This window comes from Cryptotermes secundus, unplaced genomic scaffold (assembly GCF_002891405.2).
Source record: "Cryptotermes secundus unplaced genomic scaffold, Csec_1.0 scaffold1651, whole genome shotgun sequence".
In the NCBI taxonomy this organism is placed as follows: Eukaryota; Metazoa; Arthropoda; class Insecta; order Blattodea; family Kalotermitidae; genus Cryptotermes; species Cryptotermes secundus.
The window spans coordinates 891008-908214 of NW_019743001.1; the positions used below are offsets into that span (position 1 = coordinate 891008).

The 17207-nt window shown below is 37.7% G+C and overlaps 1 protein-coding gene across 4 annotated transcripts in view; it reads right to left on the reverse strand.

The window, feature by feature from the left end:
- LOC111873683 overlaps positions 1-17207 on the reverse strand; it is a 58244-nt gene that overhangs the window by 4270 nt on the left and 36767 nt on the right. For 2 of the 4 annotated variants that reach the window (XM_023868610.2, XM_023868608.2), the window contains 4 exons: positions 13486-13731; positions 10752-10886; positions 8244-9099; positions 6298-7890 (listed from right to left, as the gene is read on the reverse strand). In XM_023868610.2, coding sequence (XP_023724378.1) covers positions 6684-7890; positions 8244-9099; positions 10752-10886; positions 13486-13731 — 2444 coding nt within the window. In that variant the 3' untranslated portion in view covers positions 6298-6683. Of the gene's footprint in view, positions 1-36; positions 2769-6297; positions 7891-8243; positions 9100-10751; positions 10887-13485; positions 13732-17207 lie in introns of those variants that run through there. The other 2 variants (XM_023868609.2, XM_033755157.1) reach the window with 2 other exon arrangements.

Consider the following 17207-nt stretch of genomic DNA (forward strand, 5'->3'; position numbering starts at 1 on the left):
TGTACAGTTCCAAAATTGTTGATATGAAAGCGATATTACATACTGTTTCTAATACCGGTATTTATTGTTCAAGTGGCAAAGTCAGTATAGGTTTACCTAGTATAATACATTACCGAGAATTTCACCACCAAAATCAATGCACTTTGCAGTTTGTGTGAGGACATGGCATGCTGCGTGTCTGTACAGACTGAAACAATTCTATCTCAGAAACCGATCAGAATAGGAACATCTACTTTCACGCTTTTTTTTTTTTTGCTTAGAATGACAGATACTATGATCTCCCAGAATATTGACCTTTCCTCCTGGGACACCCTGTATATATACATACACACTTTCTAAATGACCATTATTCTGTTAAAGCTTTTTCTTCTTTAATAACAGGCAGTATATAATATCTGATAACTTACAAACATCTTACAAAACTATCATTCATTTTCTGGCAGGCACTTGGTTAATGAAGCAGTACAATGACCACCATGTTAAACTTCACCTTAAGAAGGCATATTTACAATAACTCTCAGCTGATGCAGAAACACGCTAACATTCTAGAACACAGGATTACAATTCATTGGGTTGTGTGTGGGAAATTCAACATGGTAGTCTAGAAACTGTCTCACACCCATTAATCAATACAGAGCAAAGATTTCAACATTATTAAACAAATACTAATTTTCTCACCATTCTGGCTGTTATAACCCTAATAAGCTTCCTCAGATTGTCCCTGCAGCTTGGTTATATTAATAACAAGAATGTGGATAGGCTGAGCTTGGTCCACCTTGTAAGCCAAAATGGACATTCTTACTGAATTCATTAACAAAAACAGGTATGTTTTTGATTTAGCAATTAATTTATCTGCATTATTAAATACTTTGTCAATGATACTTATTCTTTTACAGATTTCAATACTGGAATGAAAAAACATGTAATTATATAAATAGTTTAAAAATCAACATAAATAAATTAAAAATCATATAATAATAACATTTTAATAATAATTCAATATTTACCACGCAAATATACATAGCCTTACTTTAAAATACAATATTACTGAGCAACTGAAGAGTTTGGTGTCAAAAATGAATAGCTCCCAAAAAGAATAACAAAGTTTGTTACCATTTGTTTTGGTAAACCACACAGAACAAACTTCAGTCATTTACAGCATTCGTGACTATAGCTATAATACAAATTTTAATTAACTATCCATTTTTAGTTCTTTTAAGTTTACATAAATGGAGTAATATTCTTGAACCAAACACATCAATTATGCAAGATGAAATATAATCTTCCTTGCAACTCAGCATAATAGATAAAATATGTGAAATGTGTAGCAAAATACTTTAAAGAAATTCCATTCATGAAAGAAATGGGCCAATGCACTTCTGTGCAGCATGTCAAGGAACTCAGACCAACCAGACACTACACAGCACAGCATACTGATAACAAATCTACTAACTTACTAGGCATACCTCATATTTCTCCATGTCCACTGGTAGTGGAAATTTGCTCCACACAAATTCTAATACTTCAAATGTCAACTAAATTACAGCACTGCTTTGTACACCCAGATGATATCTTTAGGGGACATTCCTTAGTACTATATAATACATGACATGCTTACTTACAAAATATTATACATCAACAATATCCTTGGAACCTGCAATCTGCTTCAATATTAATAATGCATTTTCAGAATTAAACACAAAGAAATTATTTGCCAACTTCAGTTCATTATGGTAACAATGAATAATATAGATGACCTTCAACATGTCTTACATATAACATATTCCCATAAATACTCAACAAACAAAGCGGTAAAACAGTATTCCACCACATGCCTTACCAAATTTACACACAATTACATTTAAAATATGAAAGCGATCTCATACATGTCGATATATCTTTGAGAAACTTGGTTAGAACATATCATTAAAACTGAATCTGGAATACAAATGCACATGAAGCAAAAGAATATTATTTTTGTCATAAAGGTGCCATTATAGCCACAAACCAAATTACAGACACCACTACCTTCCTGTTTCACTATTCTGCTTAGACCAGATATGAATAAATTTCGCAAACATATTTTTGATAATGTATAAAATTACTTGCCCAGTATGAAAGGAAAATACTTTACTTGGCAATATATACTGTTCAGTACTTTCTGAAACAGAATTAGAGAAGACAAGCTACATTGTGAAAACAGCTGAATCTAAAATTATAAATTTGGCTGAAGGAAATAATGCCTCAAGTTTTGCATGGATCATCTGTTCAAAGTCAACTATTTTCAAATGGTGTCACATACTTTACTTTCAAAATCTGCATATTCTACTTAAAGACAGCACACATGTATACCTGAGGAAATTATGCACAGAAACATCACAGAGCTCTGCAATTATTATTTTTCAGTATGTATTACTAGCCTTTCAAATAAAACATTTAATGAAAAGTAGCATAAGCAATAGTTCTGCTCAGATTTCATATTTCCTGTTAATATGAAATCCTTGAACAAATTAATTTTATTTCTTTATGTACTCCATACTTTTATGGAAAAATGGTATTTCTTCAGCCTGTCAACACTAAAACAAATGCAGGATCTGAGATTCATACAGCAGTAGTTATGAAGAATTCCATCTTCTGGGATATAATGCTGTGCGGTCTAATGGAAATCAACCACTGTTTCAGAGGAACACATCACCTACATCTTCAGGGGCAAAGAAAATATTGCTGCCTGCTTCATGCTGGGTTCTTGCTTGGTTTACTCTTCAACTCTGAAAATGGAGGTGACATGAAATGTCAGTTGACCTTCAACAGACTACATGACATTATATCCCATAAGAATTCTTCACTTAAAACAAATGTATCTATGAAATATTTGTATGTGTTTTATCAGGTTATAATTATACAGTATGGAAGTGGCTAATATTCATTTACATTACTCTAACTTCATTATATTCCTGACACAACTTAGAACATGTGAAGTTACTTCATATCCACAGACATTAAGATAAGAAGTACAATTACAAAACTCCTCCTGAACTTCTTCCAACAATTTTATTCGGTGTAATTTTCATAACCTATAAAAGCAATATACAGCATGCAGACTCCAAATTTGTTCTTCATCCTTCCTTCTTCCTTATTCCCCCCAGTAATAAAGTGCATATTCAATTACAGTCCATTAAACACAGTCAGCAGTCTTGCGTAAATGCACTTTATTATTTGGAGCTTCATGACTGAAGTGCATACTTCAATATGTGGAAATCAAAACTATATAATGTATACAATACAATCATGCATACAACAAATCTTGTCAGATTTGAAGTTTTATTGGTGGTGAATCTGAATAATGAGGTCTTCGAGGCTGTAATGTCTTAACTAAATGGTACAATCCACATGATTACATTCCTTCATACCTCATTTTTTGGTTCACGTGGGCTCTTTCAAGATGCACAGAACAGGAACTAATATTCTGGGGTGTATATTTCAAATTAACATCTTTTTGTGGACAGTTTGTTGTGTCTTACAGAAACTGCCTACTTTAAATTATGTTATTCACGTACTACTACAACATTTTGAATAATTCTAAATATACTTGAAAAAAAAAAAACAGCATGTGTTGGGCAGAATATTTCAAGTGGTTCAGATTTTAACTTTCAAGAAAACATCTACAGCATTTCTTCTGGAGTAATACTTATACATACATAATGTAATTATATAACCCATACTTAACAAAAGACAGCTATGATAAGTAGTTTTCAATTGAGAACAATTATACTACTGCTGAATAATTTGTTAAGTACATATTTGCTAAAGTCAAAACTCTTTTGAGTTCAAACTGAATATTACCACCTGAAGTTTTAGCCTTGCCTATCAATATTCACCCACGGACCCTTTAAGATAACTTGAGGGTGGACATTTTATTCCCCAGATTAACAGTGATTTAACTTAATCAGAGGTGACAGATGGGAAAGGTATATGAAAAAAGGAACCATAGCAAATGCAATTATGTTTGCAAATTTCACTGCTACTTTGTTTACTTTAAATTTTGATAACAGCCTACATATTACAATTTCTTGCAATATTCATAATAAGCATACATACACAAAGTACTTCTTTTTTTCAGCACAAAATAATATTGTTACAAGTAAAAAGATATGAGATTTCCTTAGCCAACATCCATGCAAAGTATAAGCACAGTGACAATTTCTTATTATCAGCCTGTCTGGTCTTGTTTAAATGCGTATTCTCCCAAATCCACACACGTTAGACCAGTAAAACGTTTTTTTTTTTTTTGCTTTTTTTTTCTTTCCTCCAAAATTTCATTCAGATAAATACACTGTTCAGAAGTTTAATGAACTTACGGAATATGAAACATCACATAGCTGTTATACGATATCACCTGGGTGACTTATAAATATACTGACTACTACTAGGGTGTCTGCAAATTTACTTGAATAACCTCCCTTTTTTTTCCACAAATAATGGAGCTGGCTTTCTCTCAACATAACTGCCTTGCCTATACTTTCTTGAACCCTGTTGGTGGTACTTGTGTGGGTACTCTGATCAGTTTGTTGAAGGCATCAAATCAACAAAAGAAACTGATAAATACTGCAACAATAACTTCCTCATAATTGCTTCTGAATTCTAGCTGTATCTTTTATTCTGCAAAAATTTCCAATATACATTTCTCTTCTCCAAACTAGTGTTGCACGAAAGAAAATATACAAATACACCCAGAAGATACCATAATCAGTCCCGAAGCCTCTACTCTGCCTCAGTGGTTTGAGACCTGGTGTCTCTCACTTGTACAACCCACTGAAAAGGCACTTGTAAGACCTGCTTAGATTGTCTTCTGACATAAAGCTGCAATAACATCATACTGAACAGCATTCTGTAGTGAAGATGTATCCAATCTGAACATATGTTGTTTACCAAAAATGCTTTTATTATGTCCATAACTCCACTATCAGTGCACAGGTTACTGTTAAAATTAAAAGCTTCTGAAGGAATTGGAGTGGTGGACGCCATCAATTTTAGAAGGACTTAACAACAAAATTAGTCTCTTCCAGTCTGTGAAATGACGGACTTAAGAGGGTCATAACCAGATTTTTTTTTTAATTTTCTCCCTGAGGAAGGTGAGTTTAGAGGAAGAAGTGCGTTATATCATATGAGTTGGTGCATTAAGACTTGCAAACATCATTACTCCCACCCCAAGATTTGGGAACTAATCCATGGACATAACAGTTATGAATAAGTCTTTTGAACCAATCAGTGAAGGTTCTCTTTCTTTGAAATGCAATAAAAGGTTGCCAAAATCAAGACTGAAAAAGAAAAATGGACAGGTCTTGAAAATGCCTTTACACTATGTCAGAAGAGGGCATACAAAGTAAAGTAACATTAACTTGCGCTTTGGTTATATATCTCTCCTACATTTTCAACAGCATTAAAACAAAAGACAGTCACTGGGAACACAACAAAGTACACATGCAAGAAATACTTCTGGATGCATCAGCTGAAAACCTGTTCCTCACAGAACTGTATATTTTGTTATGAAGCCCTCAAACAGTGTTTCTTAATTTTTATTCTGCATTTCATTAAACCAATTTCATACTGGTACAAATAATAAAGAAGGCTTGAAGGATTAGGTCAAATGAAAAATCCAATGGCCCCATCAGGAATCAAACCTGCAACCTTCCAGCTTGTAGCACAGTGCCTCAACCAAATACACTACCATGTGCCCCATCTTGATGATATAATGGTATAAAAACTATTTACTCACTAGATATATTTATTTGTGTCACTTCTTGTGCAAATTAATATTTGCCTAATTATACAATTCCTAACAGCTCAATGATAAGAAAGAACCGTGCTAATTAATATGCTGCTCTATTTTCATATCACCAAAGCCACTATTTGGGGAAAACAGGCACAGGATGGAAATAGACTGAAGCAATTTTATTTCATTTCTATACATATAACCTGTATAATTCAGGCAAGTAATGTCCAATTTTTGGATTTCCACTGGAAGTATCTGTAGCAGCCCTCACTCTTAAAATCAGACAAACCTTCAACGTGTTCTCCACATTTGCACACAATACTAATCTGTTATAAGTTATAGTTTCAAATTTGAAGACACCCTGTTATTTTGGTATGTTTATTTCTTTCATTGAGGTTCATTGCTCTATGTCACCAATGTCACTTACTAGGGAATGGTCTGATCCGACATGTCAAAACCTGCCCTTATTTTTTTTTCACTGCAAGAGTACACACAATAAAATCCACTGTCAAAATTTTAGCTAATATGCACTGCAAGTATTTTTTAAAAATTGCTGAACATGGCCAATATTGTAGCCTGCCAGACTCTTGGAGAAATGTCCACCCCTAGCAGAGCCGGACCAGAGCAGTACGCAACACGCAACACAGCTGACTCACAGCCTAGGCTGGGGTTGTACAAACCTCTGGTACAAGCGGTTCTGCATACAGAAAAAATGAGTAACTTAGGCAATTTTTAAAAAATACTTGTAGTATGTATTTGCAGCTACAATTTTTACAGTGGACTTTGTTGTGTGTACTCTTGCAGTAAAAAAAAAATCAGGGCAGGTTTCGACATGTCGTGTCAGACCATTCCCTTGTTAGAATTACGGATTACTCAGCAGTTGGTAACTGTTGCTTACCTGTAATGTTCCTCAAGAGAACGGGTTAGAACGTCGTTTCAATGAGCCAAATCTCCTTTCTCCATCATGTGTTTGTTTCTCACCTCGAATCACCTCAAATGGAACGACCATTTGCTCAGTTAATCCCTCGTCTCCCTCATCACTCGGGAAGTCTTCAAAACTCATGTTACTAAACCCAGCTGCCACCATTTTTGATGTTTTCTCACCTCCAACCTTCTTTGAAACTTTAGAAGACTTCTTAAAACCTGAAGAAGCTGCAGATTTCCCAGTCTTATGTGATAACTTTGATGAGAGAACATTGACTTTCTCTAACTTACTAGTATGACAGTCCTTTATGAGATGGTATTTAGATCTGTCACCACTTTTGCTTTTATCCTTAAGCTGGAGAAGCTTTGGCGAGGTATCAATATTTCCTTTATGTCTATTCGCTTCTGATAGGGAAGAAGAGTCTGCATTTTCTTGAAAATGACAGGAGTGAAGAGGTTCCAACTTCAGAATACTTACAGCTGCCGGACTCACGCTGCAGGAATGCTTATGATCGGATTTCAATTTCGGAACAATGTCATTAGCTGGTGACATGTGGTTGAGAGGTAGGGTTGTTGGTCTTGGAAAATTAATTGGTTGTGAATGTTTGGTAAGGATCTGTGTAGTCACGTCACTGAACGGAACTGCACCGAACAGATCCTGCTGTGGCTGACTAAGCAGCCTAAGCATAGCCGAACCTGGAATAATTCCAGGTGGGAGAGATGGTGCATTCACTGACGAGGTCATGCTGACCGCATCTGATGGACTGCCTGGTGACTCAAGGCAATGTCGTTCAGGATTTGGCACAAGGAACTTCTGGGAGGGACTAAAATATTGAGACTGATCTGTGAAGGATGGAGAAGCCTGCTGATGTGAAACACAGGGTGAAGAAGTTGTTATCTGGTATGGTTTCAATGGCGACACTATACTTTTGGCCATCACAACACCGCTGTTGGCACTGCTGCTGCTGCTGCTGCTGAAGGGATTAACAACATATGATCCAGAATTGAATGGAGACGAACCAAACAGATCCTTGTTGCTTCCACCTCCATCCGACGGCTCTTCATCTTGTTCTGCGATTGGAGGAACTGATGAAGCAAAGAGAATGGAATTCTCAAACCTGTTGCTGCACAGGGCGTCTGGTATTGAGTTCTCCTTCTGCTCTTGAAAAGGTGTATCAAGGACATTCTCATACCTATACATGTGGAAGACAGAGATATGTGTTAGAGTACAATAGGATGTACACATACTGCAATGGAAAGAGTTGATATATTACTCAGAATCACTGGTATTAACCTTATTATCAAAGCACCCATCAATAATACAATATTTTTTTTTAAATATAAAAGACATACATAGAGCATGCAGGGGGAAACTGGGAAATATAAACACAATTTTGGGTTACAGAACTAGAATTGTGGGTTTTAATAAACTAGATGAATGTGTTCTAAGATTTCCACACCATGCATATATCAAACACCGAATTGGGGCAGGGGGGAACTTTCAGGAGAGAGAAAAACCCATATATTTCAAGGCAAGAAGGAATACCTGCGCTGAGGAAGGTTCCTCGGACCCTCTTCATGTTCATGCCGTGTAGCAGCAGTAATAAACATGGACTCAGTTGAAGGAACAGAATTTGAGCCTGATGATTCTCCCAAATCTACCAATGGTGTTCCTTGTACTAGTACAGGATCTTCTGGAGGTGTAACTGGGACAGGGAGAGGAGACGTCGAGATGAGAAGGGATGACTTGCGTCCACCTGTAAGGATATCCATTGGGGACACAGTCTGACTAGTTGGCTGGCTCCTGCTCTGGTAATGTCCTGAAACCTTTCTGTTGCTTCCTCTGCTGGAACTTCTCCTACAAGAGCTTCCTGTTGGTTTCTGGAATGGCGCCAAAGCAAATACGTCTATTAAAATATCCTTTCTGAGGCAGTTCCTCTCCCATAACATCCCTTTATTAGCTTCCTCTTCTGTACGATGACTCCAGTAGCTATTCTGAACTGGAGAAGGGCTTTTTCCACCTCCACCACCACCACCACCACCACCTTCATCATCATCATGGTCCAATTCGTCGTCTGCAAGGAGTGGTTTCTCACCATACCGGTGCCCCACAAAGAGAAGATCATGGCCATCACTGCTGTCGCCCTTGTCCTTTACAACAGTTTGCTGACAGATGGCTGTAGCATCTCGTTTACCCACAGGAGCCTTGTAACAGCATCTCTCAACATCATCATCATGGGTTGCCAAGCTCTCACATTCTGCATGGTAAGCAGAAGAACCACACGTAATGATACTCTCTGATATAGTCTCATCATTAAGAAGCCCCAGAGTACGGTCATTCCTATGTTCCTCTTCACCCTGTGGTTCATCTTCGTTCATAGCCCGCAGGTCACTGGCTGATCCTGTGGATTGCATAAAATACGCATCATCAGCATTCATTTACAAATTTCACCTTGCATATAATATTTTCTAGTAACAAATTATTCACTTATGATTAACTGTCTCAGAGTGTAAGTGCCACAACGTAAAGATCAGTCTTAAGTTACGCAACAGATGGAGGTGAGAAGTCAGTGTCACACCCTGGCCATTTTACTTCTGCCGGTAGGTCTCCCAATTCCCACTAGACAGACGTGATGGGTCCACAGCTGATTCCTGCCTCTGCCAAGAATCAAATCATGGTCATCCAGGCTTAACTAGTGACTAAAGCGGCTCAGCTATCCAGGCTCAATAACTTATTATTATTATTATTATTTTGGACGGGGTGGGTTTCCCCATGCACTGCGACCAGTTGTTGATCTATTGTGCGTCCCCCTTTAATTATTCTACTAGTTGCCATGCCCTTCCAGTACTGGTGCTCGCTATCAGCCCCGTTCTGCCAGGGAGGTCGGCCCTCTCTGGCAGTGGTCCCTGATACTTCCCCGTCTACTGGAGGAATTGGAAACTACTTGGGCAGGAAACTTTACCTAATTTTGCTCAGAGGTCTCCTAGAGACATGGGGATCTTTTACGTGCCATAAATCTATGACACGGGACACACAGCTTAAGGTTCCTCCCGGAGGACTTGTTCCCTCCGCCGGGTTTGAACCCACGTACCTTGAGTCATGAGGTGGGAACGTTACCCCTAGACTACAGAGGCCACTAGGCTCAATAACTTACACTTAACTTATGGTTATCCAAATACTGTGAAATCTCTCTTTGTTGTTTGTTGTTTACAGGTTATGTTCAAACCCTGTTTCAAATACCTGAATGCCAACCCTTATTGTACGTGATTTATATGAGCATGAATTACACAACAGTATTTAATTAAAATGGTCTCATTTTTTAAAAATTTAATTTCTCCCAAATTATCAACGATAAAAATGTGAAATTAGAAATACCTTAAAGCAAATAAAATACAGATAATGGTGCTACAAAAAATTAATATCTATGCAAGAGACTTGGATATGAAGCTGTTATATGACATGAAAATGAATGCAACATGTCTGCTTTACTCCCATGGTTGCTATCAAATTCCTAAGGTTTTCCCACACCAAGCTGCAGCCTTCACAAAATTTAGTGCAGTCCGATAATCCCTGAAGCACAAGATAATACACACACTGACATTAGATTTTTCACATCAGTAAAGTGTATGCTTTTTATTGTGAATCCTGTCTTCTAGCATCTGATACCATGTAGTATGATAGATGAAAGCCCAACATTTTGGAAGGCTTACTGTCCCCACATTTTAGCTTCTACACGAAAACAGCAGGTTACTCCAAAACACTGTGTGTATCCAATACAGTACCCAGCATCGCAATTCAGAAGACTGTAATCTTCATATTCACTAGCACAGGAACCTTTACACAGTTAAACTACATCTCATAAGCTTTCTAAATATTTATGGATTCTTGACATCATCATTTACAACTTCATACACCATAAAAACTTTTCTTACGTTCACAATAAATCACACATCATTACTCAACCCTAAAGGACTTGTATCATTCAAGTCAGCCTGGTACTTAATGCTAACATAATTATCTATTTTTGATTATGCTTTAAAAGAGGGAACATACCAATAGAGTCATCAGATAAGTGATCTCCATATTTTGGTTCAGGATTTTGATTAGTAGAGGCAACATCTTTCTTGACCTTCCTATCTGCCAAGTTAGTCCGTACTCGATGCCGTTTTCTCTTCACCCGGTTGTCATCTGTAGATGAAATAGTGAATAAAATTTGCATTTTCATGTTCCTAATAAATAATGATGATTCATCTGCAAATATTTAAATCTGATTTAAATGTTTCCATTTACTCACTGGATGAAATATTATGTAATAATGCTATATCAAATACAAAGGTTACATATACATGGACAGTGCTTATAATCAGTGAACTGGAAAAGACATGAAGTGGTTAAGATATATTTCAAGGCAGCACCTTGGCATTTGCATGAAAGGGCTGAATAAAGCTACATCACTCATGGCAGCTGGTATTCTCGCTGAAATCAGAACCAGGCTGACTCCTGCATACAAGTCATATATTTAAAAGCCTTCTATATACAGAAAGTTTAATGTTGCCTAAACATATTTTTCCCTCATACAGTACCTGAATACTCATATTGTACGAAGGGGGACCCAAAAATAACCGAAAACGACCTGTTGCGCGCACATGCTTTGTAGTTACGAGTTGTGCTGCTAGGTGGTGTTAGCTGGGGGTCTCCCACGACTGTTAGTGAGCTGGCGTCAGTCTGAGTTAAGTGGTTTGTCTGTGGTGCTCTGTTGTGTGCGTTCCTGTTTCAACCCTTTGGCGATTAGTGAGATGGCCGACCAGAAGGAACAAAGAGTGTGCGTGAAATTTTGCTTTCTGTTAGGGAAAACTGTAGCTGAGACTGTTGGGATGCTTTGGGGAAATCACAGGTCTACGAGTGGTTTTCCCGTTTCAAATCTGGCAACATGTCAACAGAAGACATGCCACGCCCCGGGCGTCCTTCGACAGGAAGAAATGACGAAAACATTGCCAAAATCAAACGTGCAATTGATGAAGATCGTCGAAAGACCATTGACCAACTTTCTGAGGAAACGAACATCTCATGGAGCACGGTCCAGCGAATTTTAACCGAAGGTTTGCACATGAGACGGGTGTCTGCAAAATTTGTTCCTCGCTTGCTCGGAGATGACCAAAGAGAAAACCGCGTAAATGTTTGCCGCGACTTGAAGAGTAAAGTGCAGAACAATCCAGAATTTCTTAAAAGAATTGTTCCTTCTGGTCGGCCATCTCACTAATCGCCAAAGGGTTGAACAGGAACGCACACAACAGAGCACCACAGACAAACCACTTAACTCGGACTGACGCCAGCTCACTAACAGTCGCGGGAGACCACCAGCTAACACCACCTAGCAGCACAACTCGTAACTACTAAGCATGCGCGCACAACAGGTCGTTTCCGGTTATTTTTGGGTCCCCCCTTGCACTGTCTTGTTACACTTTATACATTCTTTGCACAAAGTAGATAAAGTAAATTCACAATGAGAAAACTGTGTCTATCCACCAGGACAGTGTCTCAAAATTGTAAATTACTGCTTCCTTCCAAATACTATCCAATTCACTAATCACAAGTGTCATCTTTCTAATGCTATATAACATACACGGCTGAAAATGTTTCTAAATAACTGAAGAATCGCCAATCAACATATTGATCGGTCTACTCAGCATGTTGTACATGATTTAACTCGCATTGTGACGCTGGATTTTTATTTGCAATTCATGAACAATAACGAGGTATACAAAACCCCATGAAATACATTTGGAAAACAATACCTATTAGTTAAATCACTTGTGACTTTTAATGTTCATATTGCTTTCACAATATGCACTTTTCATTTGACAGCACAGCAGAAGAACTGTATGAGCAATATAGTTCTTTCAAATCTGACACATCCACACAGAACTAATACTTCTACCCCACTGAACACACGGCCTCACAGTCAACAAGCCCAGCCAGCAGCAGAGAGTCCTCTGATTGAATCCCAAAACCTGATTATTCCTACAATTCCACCACATTGGGTAGGTGGGTGGAGCAGCTTCCACACATCAACATTTCCAAAACTTTCTGTATAAAAAGGTTTTAAACTAAAAGAATATTATCAAAACTCCAAGCCAGCAGACTATAAGGTCACAGGTGTATACACAATTTTTACAGAGTGTGAAAAGAAGAAAGCTATAGAAATTTTAGTCAGACAAATGTTTCTGTGCTGAACTTGGCTTTAATGCTTTACTTACACTGACAAGCTATCTTCTGCACTGTTTTCATCTTTATGTGATTTGAAAGAGTTATCTCACCAAGGTAAAACATGTGCCACCTCTGGGATTTCTGTTGAACTATGAGAGCAAGGTCTCAAGTATCATTTTCTTAGAATCTTTGTAAAATAACAAGGAATTTCATGCATGTTCTACTGCCAAAATTATTTTCCTGACAACTGAAAAAATTAGATGGAGTGTAAAAAAATTTAGATTTTAACCATTCTGATGATTGTAGAGATGAATATATGCGTGGAATAGTCCTGCTTTTCTTATAACAAATTCTCTAAAAAGATGGAACATTCACTGTAGAGAAACATACTGACAAAGCCGTTAGGGAACATAACATCTTGCAGAGTCCATCTGCCTTAGATAATTTTATTAAATGAAGATCATATGGAAGATGAAAAGACTAACTCTGATGGTAAGTCTTGAATGTTTAAACTGTTGACCAAACTAACCTATCAATTTGTTTATAACAGTGATGTTAATAGTGACAAAATAAATATTACCAGCTTCCAGTTGACTGGCGTGGCTATCATCAGAAGAAATGTCTTCAAAGTCATATATCAACTTCTCGTACTTTGATCGGTCCTCAGCCGGGGCTCTTACAAATGGGGGAGATGCACCATTACTTCCCAGAAGTAAGGTTGTAACAACCCCTTCCCTTCCGGGACCATCTAATTCAGGTGATGAATTGCTGCTCCTCTGTCTTGTCCACAGACTGGCTGGAACTGAGTCAGCTGACTTTGCATAACCTGAAATACCAAACTCTACACTAAGACATTTATCAGAATGTCTCAGTTGTTAAACTTATATTACTTTAATATTATGCTGTGAGAAAAAATTCAATTTTTAAAACTAGCGAAATACAGAATAAATGTGATTTCCTTATTTTAAAAAAATGGTATACTTTCCTTATTTAAAAAAAAAAAAAAGTAGGCTTATATGACCTCCATGCTGTCTGAGCATTGTGAATCCCTCATATCAACTTCTGAATGCCTGAACCAATCTTTATAAAACTTGGTAATGTGTGTCATGGCACCTGAGCTCATCTCAACAGCATACTTCATAAATCCCTCCCATCAGTCTGTGTGTCTATGTGCATCCCTCCCACTGTTGCTAGGAAACGGCCTGGTAAAGCGTATCCCTCCTTTCATCAGCAGACAACTGCTCCAAAAACAACTCCTGCATTAACCAATACATGCAACTATAGAAAATTGTTGGGCACATTCTGTGAGTCTGTCTGTGTATTATCCTATTGTTGTTAACAACTCAGTAAAGATGTTCCTGCGGCAACGAATAATTGTTGGAGGCATCATTTTCTACGTGGTCCATGTCCTATCAGAGGAGAGGAAGTGATTAGCTCTTCGCACAACTTGTTATTAATTTGTAAAATTACAATGATAATAAATTCAGTGTTCTCAAAGAATACATCTTTGTTATCAGCAAGACTGAAAAATAAACATGACAGCACAGAAGATATGAAGCAGAACATACAAGCAGGGTAAAACAAGAAATACATACAAAGATTTGGCTAGGAAACCTCACAGAAGATACCACCTGGGACATCTCTAAATAGAGATGTAGGAATGCATCTTAAATGCCCATCTGAAGCAACATGCCATAAAGTTCTCTGCAGGTGAGCTGAAGGTAATGCATGTAATGCATGGGATGCACAAGATGATGAATGGTGAGCTTCTTACTGACAACTTTATATCTTCAGCGAGTCCAAAACCTACTGGACAGAAGGACGGGCTCCACAGCCTATGTAAGTGTTGTGATAAAGAGAAAAATCCCTACCTTGCTGGGAATCTAACCCCTGTCATCAAGATCACAGCCAGTCAGTTTAGCCACTGACCTATCTTGGCTAATTCTAGATCTCACAGAAACAATATTTAACCACCAAAAAACAAGACACATTAGTGGTCTTTCATGATCATAGCGTGGTTTTCCCCTTTCCATACAAGGGATTTCTGAACTGGTTGAAAAACTATTAGTTGCTGAAGGAATATCCTGGCCCATGGAAGCATGGAACTGGCATTTGATTGTCTGAAAGTGCATTTAAAACACACCTGTCAAAACAAAATACAAGAAAAGTGCTTAGTATAAAATTGGCAATGAATGGCATAACCTTACTGCTATAGGACTGCATATTTTGTCTGTGATTGAATCTTGGCTAGAGCAGTAGTTTATCCCAACTGAAGATCTTGTGGTTTTCCTCAGTTTTTCCAAGCAAATGTCAGGCTAGTACCTTCAAACAGGCCTTGTATATCCCTTTTAACTCAATATTTTGGATCATCTATACACCTAACTCGATATTAGAATGCATCACCATGTAGCACGCGAAACATCAATCATTCTGCTTTGAAATATGATTTTAGAACGTGTGCCCTGGCAAGACTTTCAAATTGGAAACACAGCTGGCACAGGCTGTTTATGTATATACTGATATTTTAAAACATCATGAACAGCAATAAATCTCTGTAGCATTTTGTCTCATATTCCAACTAAGCGGTACCTTGCACAAATTTCTGTAATAATTCTGTACTGAAAACCAGAACACCCTGTTAAAACACAGTCTAATATAAATATAGATGATTCCAGCCTTTCAATATGTTCTGCATCCTCTGGGATTTGTGAAAGCCTTGCTAATGGATATATATACAAATTTTGGTGTTAGCCTTGAAGGCTTTATAGATTTCATACCCTTTTCAATTGTATTTGGTCCTTTCAAATACAGCTAAATTACATCCTATTCTGGTCCCGAATTTTAGTGACACTTTCAAGTCATCAGGCAGGTTTCTTTTCAGCACTTAACTCCACAGGACATGGATGAAACTCCCAAGAGACAAAATTACCTTTGATAAAATAAATGTTGCTGCACACTAACTTTAAAGTGTGTCTATTTACAATCACAAATGCCATATAGTGATGGGATTTAAATTTAGGGGAAGCATTTTTGTTGAATGTAATGTGTTTTTCAGGACATGAAACCATATAATCTGGTCGGCAGATGCCACCATTTCAGACTAATATGGTGGCACCATCTTCAGGGTAGAAGAATACTCATCTTGAAGATAGAGACAGGATGTTCCTCCTAAACCTTGGTAACTATTTACCAGACTACACAGTGTGTAATCACAGAAAACAGTACTCTTCAGTTAACAGCCATGAGAACCTAAAATCTCACATTTTTTTTTTTCAATTGCTTAGAACCAATCTGTGAAAATTTCAAACCCTAGATGTATTTACCATGAAACTAGTGGAATGACTGTTCAAATTTTGAGAAATCTAAAAACATTTACAACGTATGTATCATGATATTCCCCCACGAAGAAGCACAGAGGACAATGACATGTTAAGAAAATGACAGCCTGATGTTCTCTTGGAATTCTAACCCCCTGACTCCAAGGGACAATCAGTGTGTCTGGCACAGTAACAAAGTAACCCATTCTTGCATCCTTCAGAATATTCCATTTTCTGAATATTCAGGTGCACCTCACAAGAATCTGCCGCATTATGTAAGAAGAATAACTTCTTTTTTTTTCTGGTGGCCAACATTTTAAGTAACGATATAATTCAACAACTTCAACACTATAATATCTATTAAAGAAAAATCCTTTTCATGAAGCATTGTACTTCCTTGAGGAAACAATAAGAGCGCTTTCACACGAGCTCTCGTGAACCAGTGCACAGGAGCTGCTAAGCTAGCTGCCTATTCCCAAAAGTTGCTCATGTGAGCCACTGCAGACACCAAAAGCATGACAGCAATTCAGTGTAGTCATGCTTGAACCAGAAGAGGCTGCAATTTTATTAATCCTAGCAATTAATAAAAAAAAAGAAAAGGGAAAGTAATCGAACATTATGGGTTCACCCTATAATTAGCTTGAGATCAGAAGAAGGGTGCTTTTATATTGTTTCATAAGCTACGGGAGGATGAAAGAAACTTTTTTAATTACTGCAGAATGTCCATATCTTTCGATGAATTACACAACAGTTTGAGGTTTTCATTCCATCAGAGAGACACCAACATGAGATGTATTCCCGCTGTGGAGAGAATGGCAGTGACATTGCTAGCTGCCGAGTTCACATGCACTCATCTGAAAGGCTCAATAAGACTGCATGCCCCACCAGCAGTACGCTCGAGCTGGCTGCAAGCTAGAAGAGCCGGGTGGCCGCTCACATGTGCCGGCTCTGTGGAGCCAGATGATGCGTGTGAAAAGCAACACCG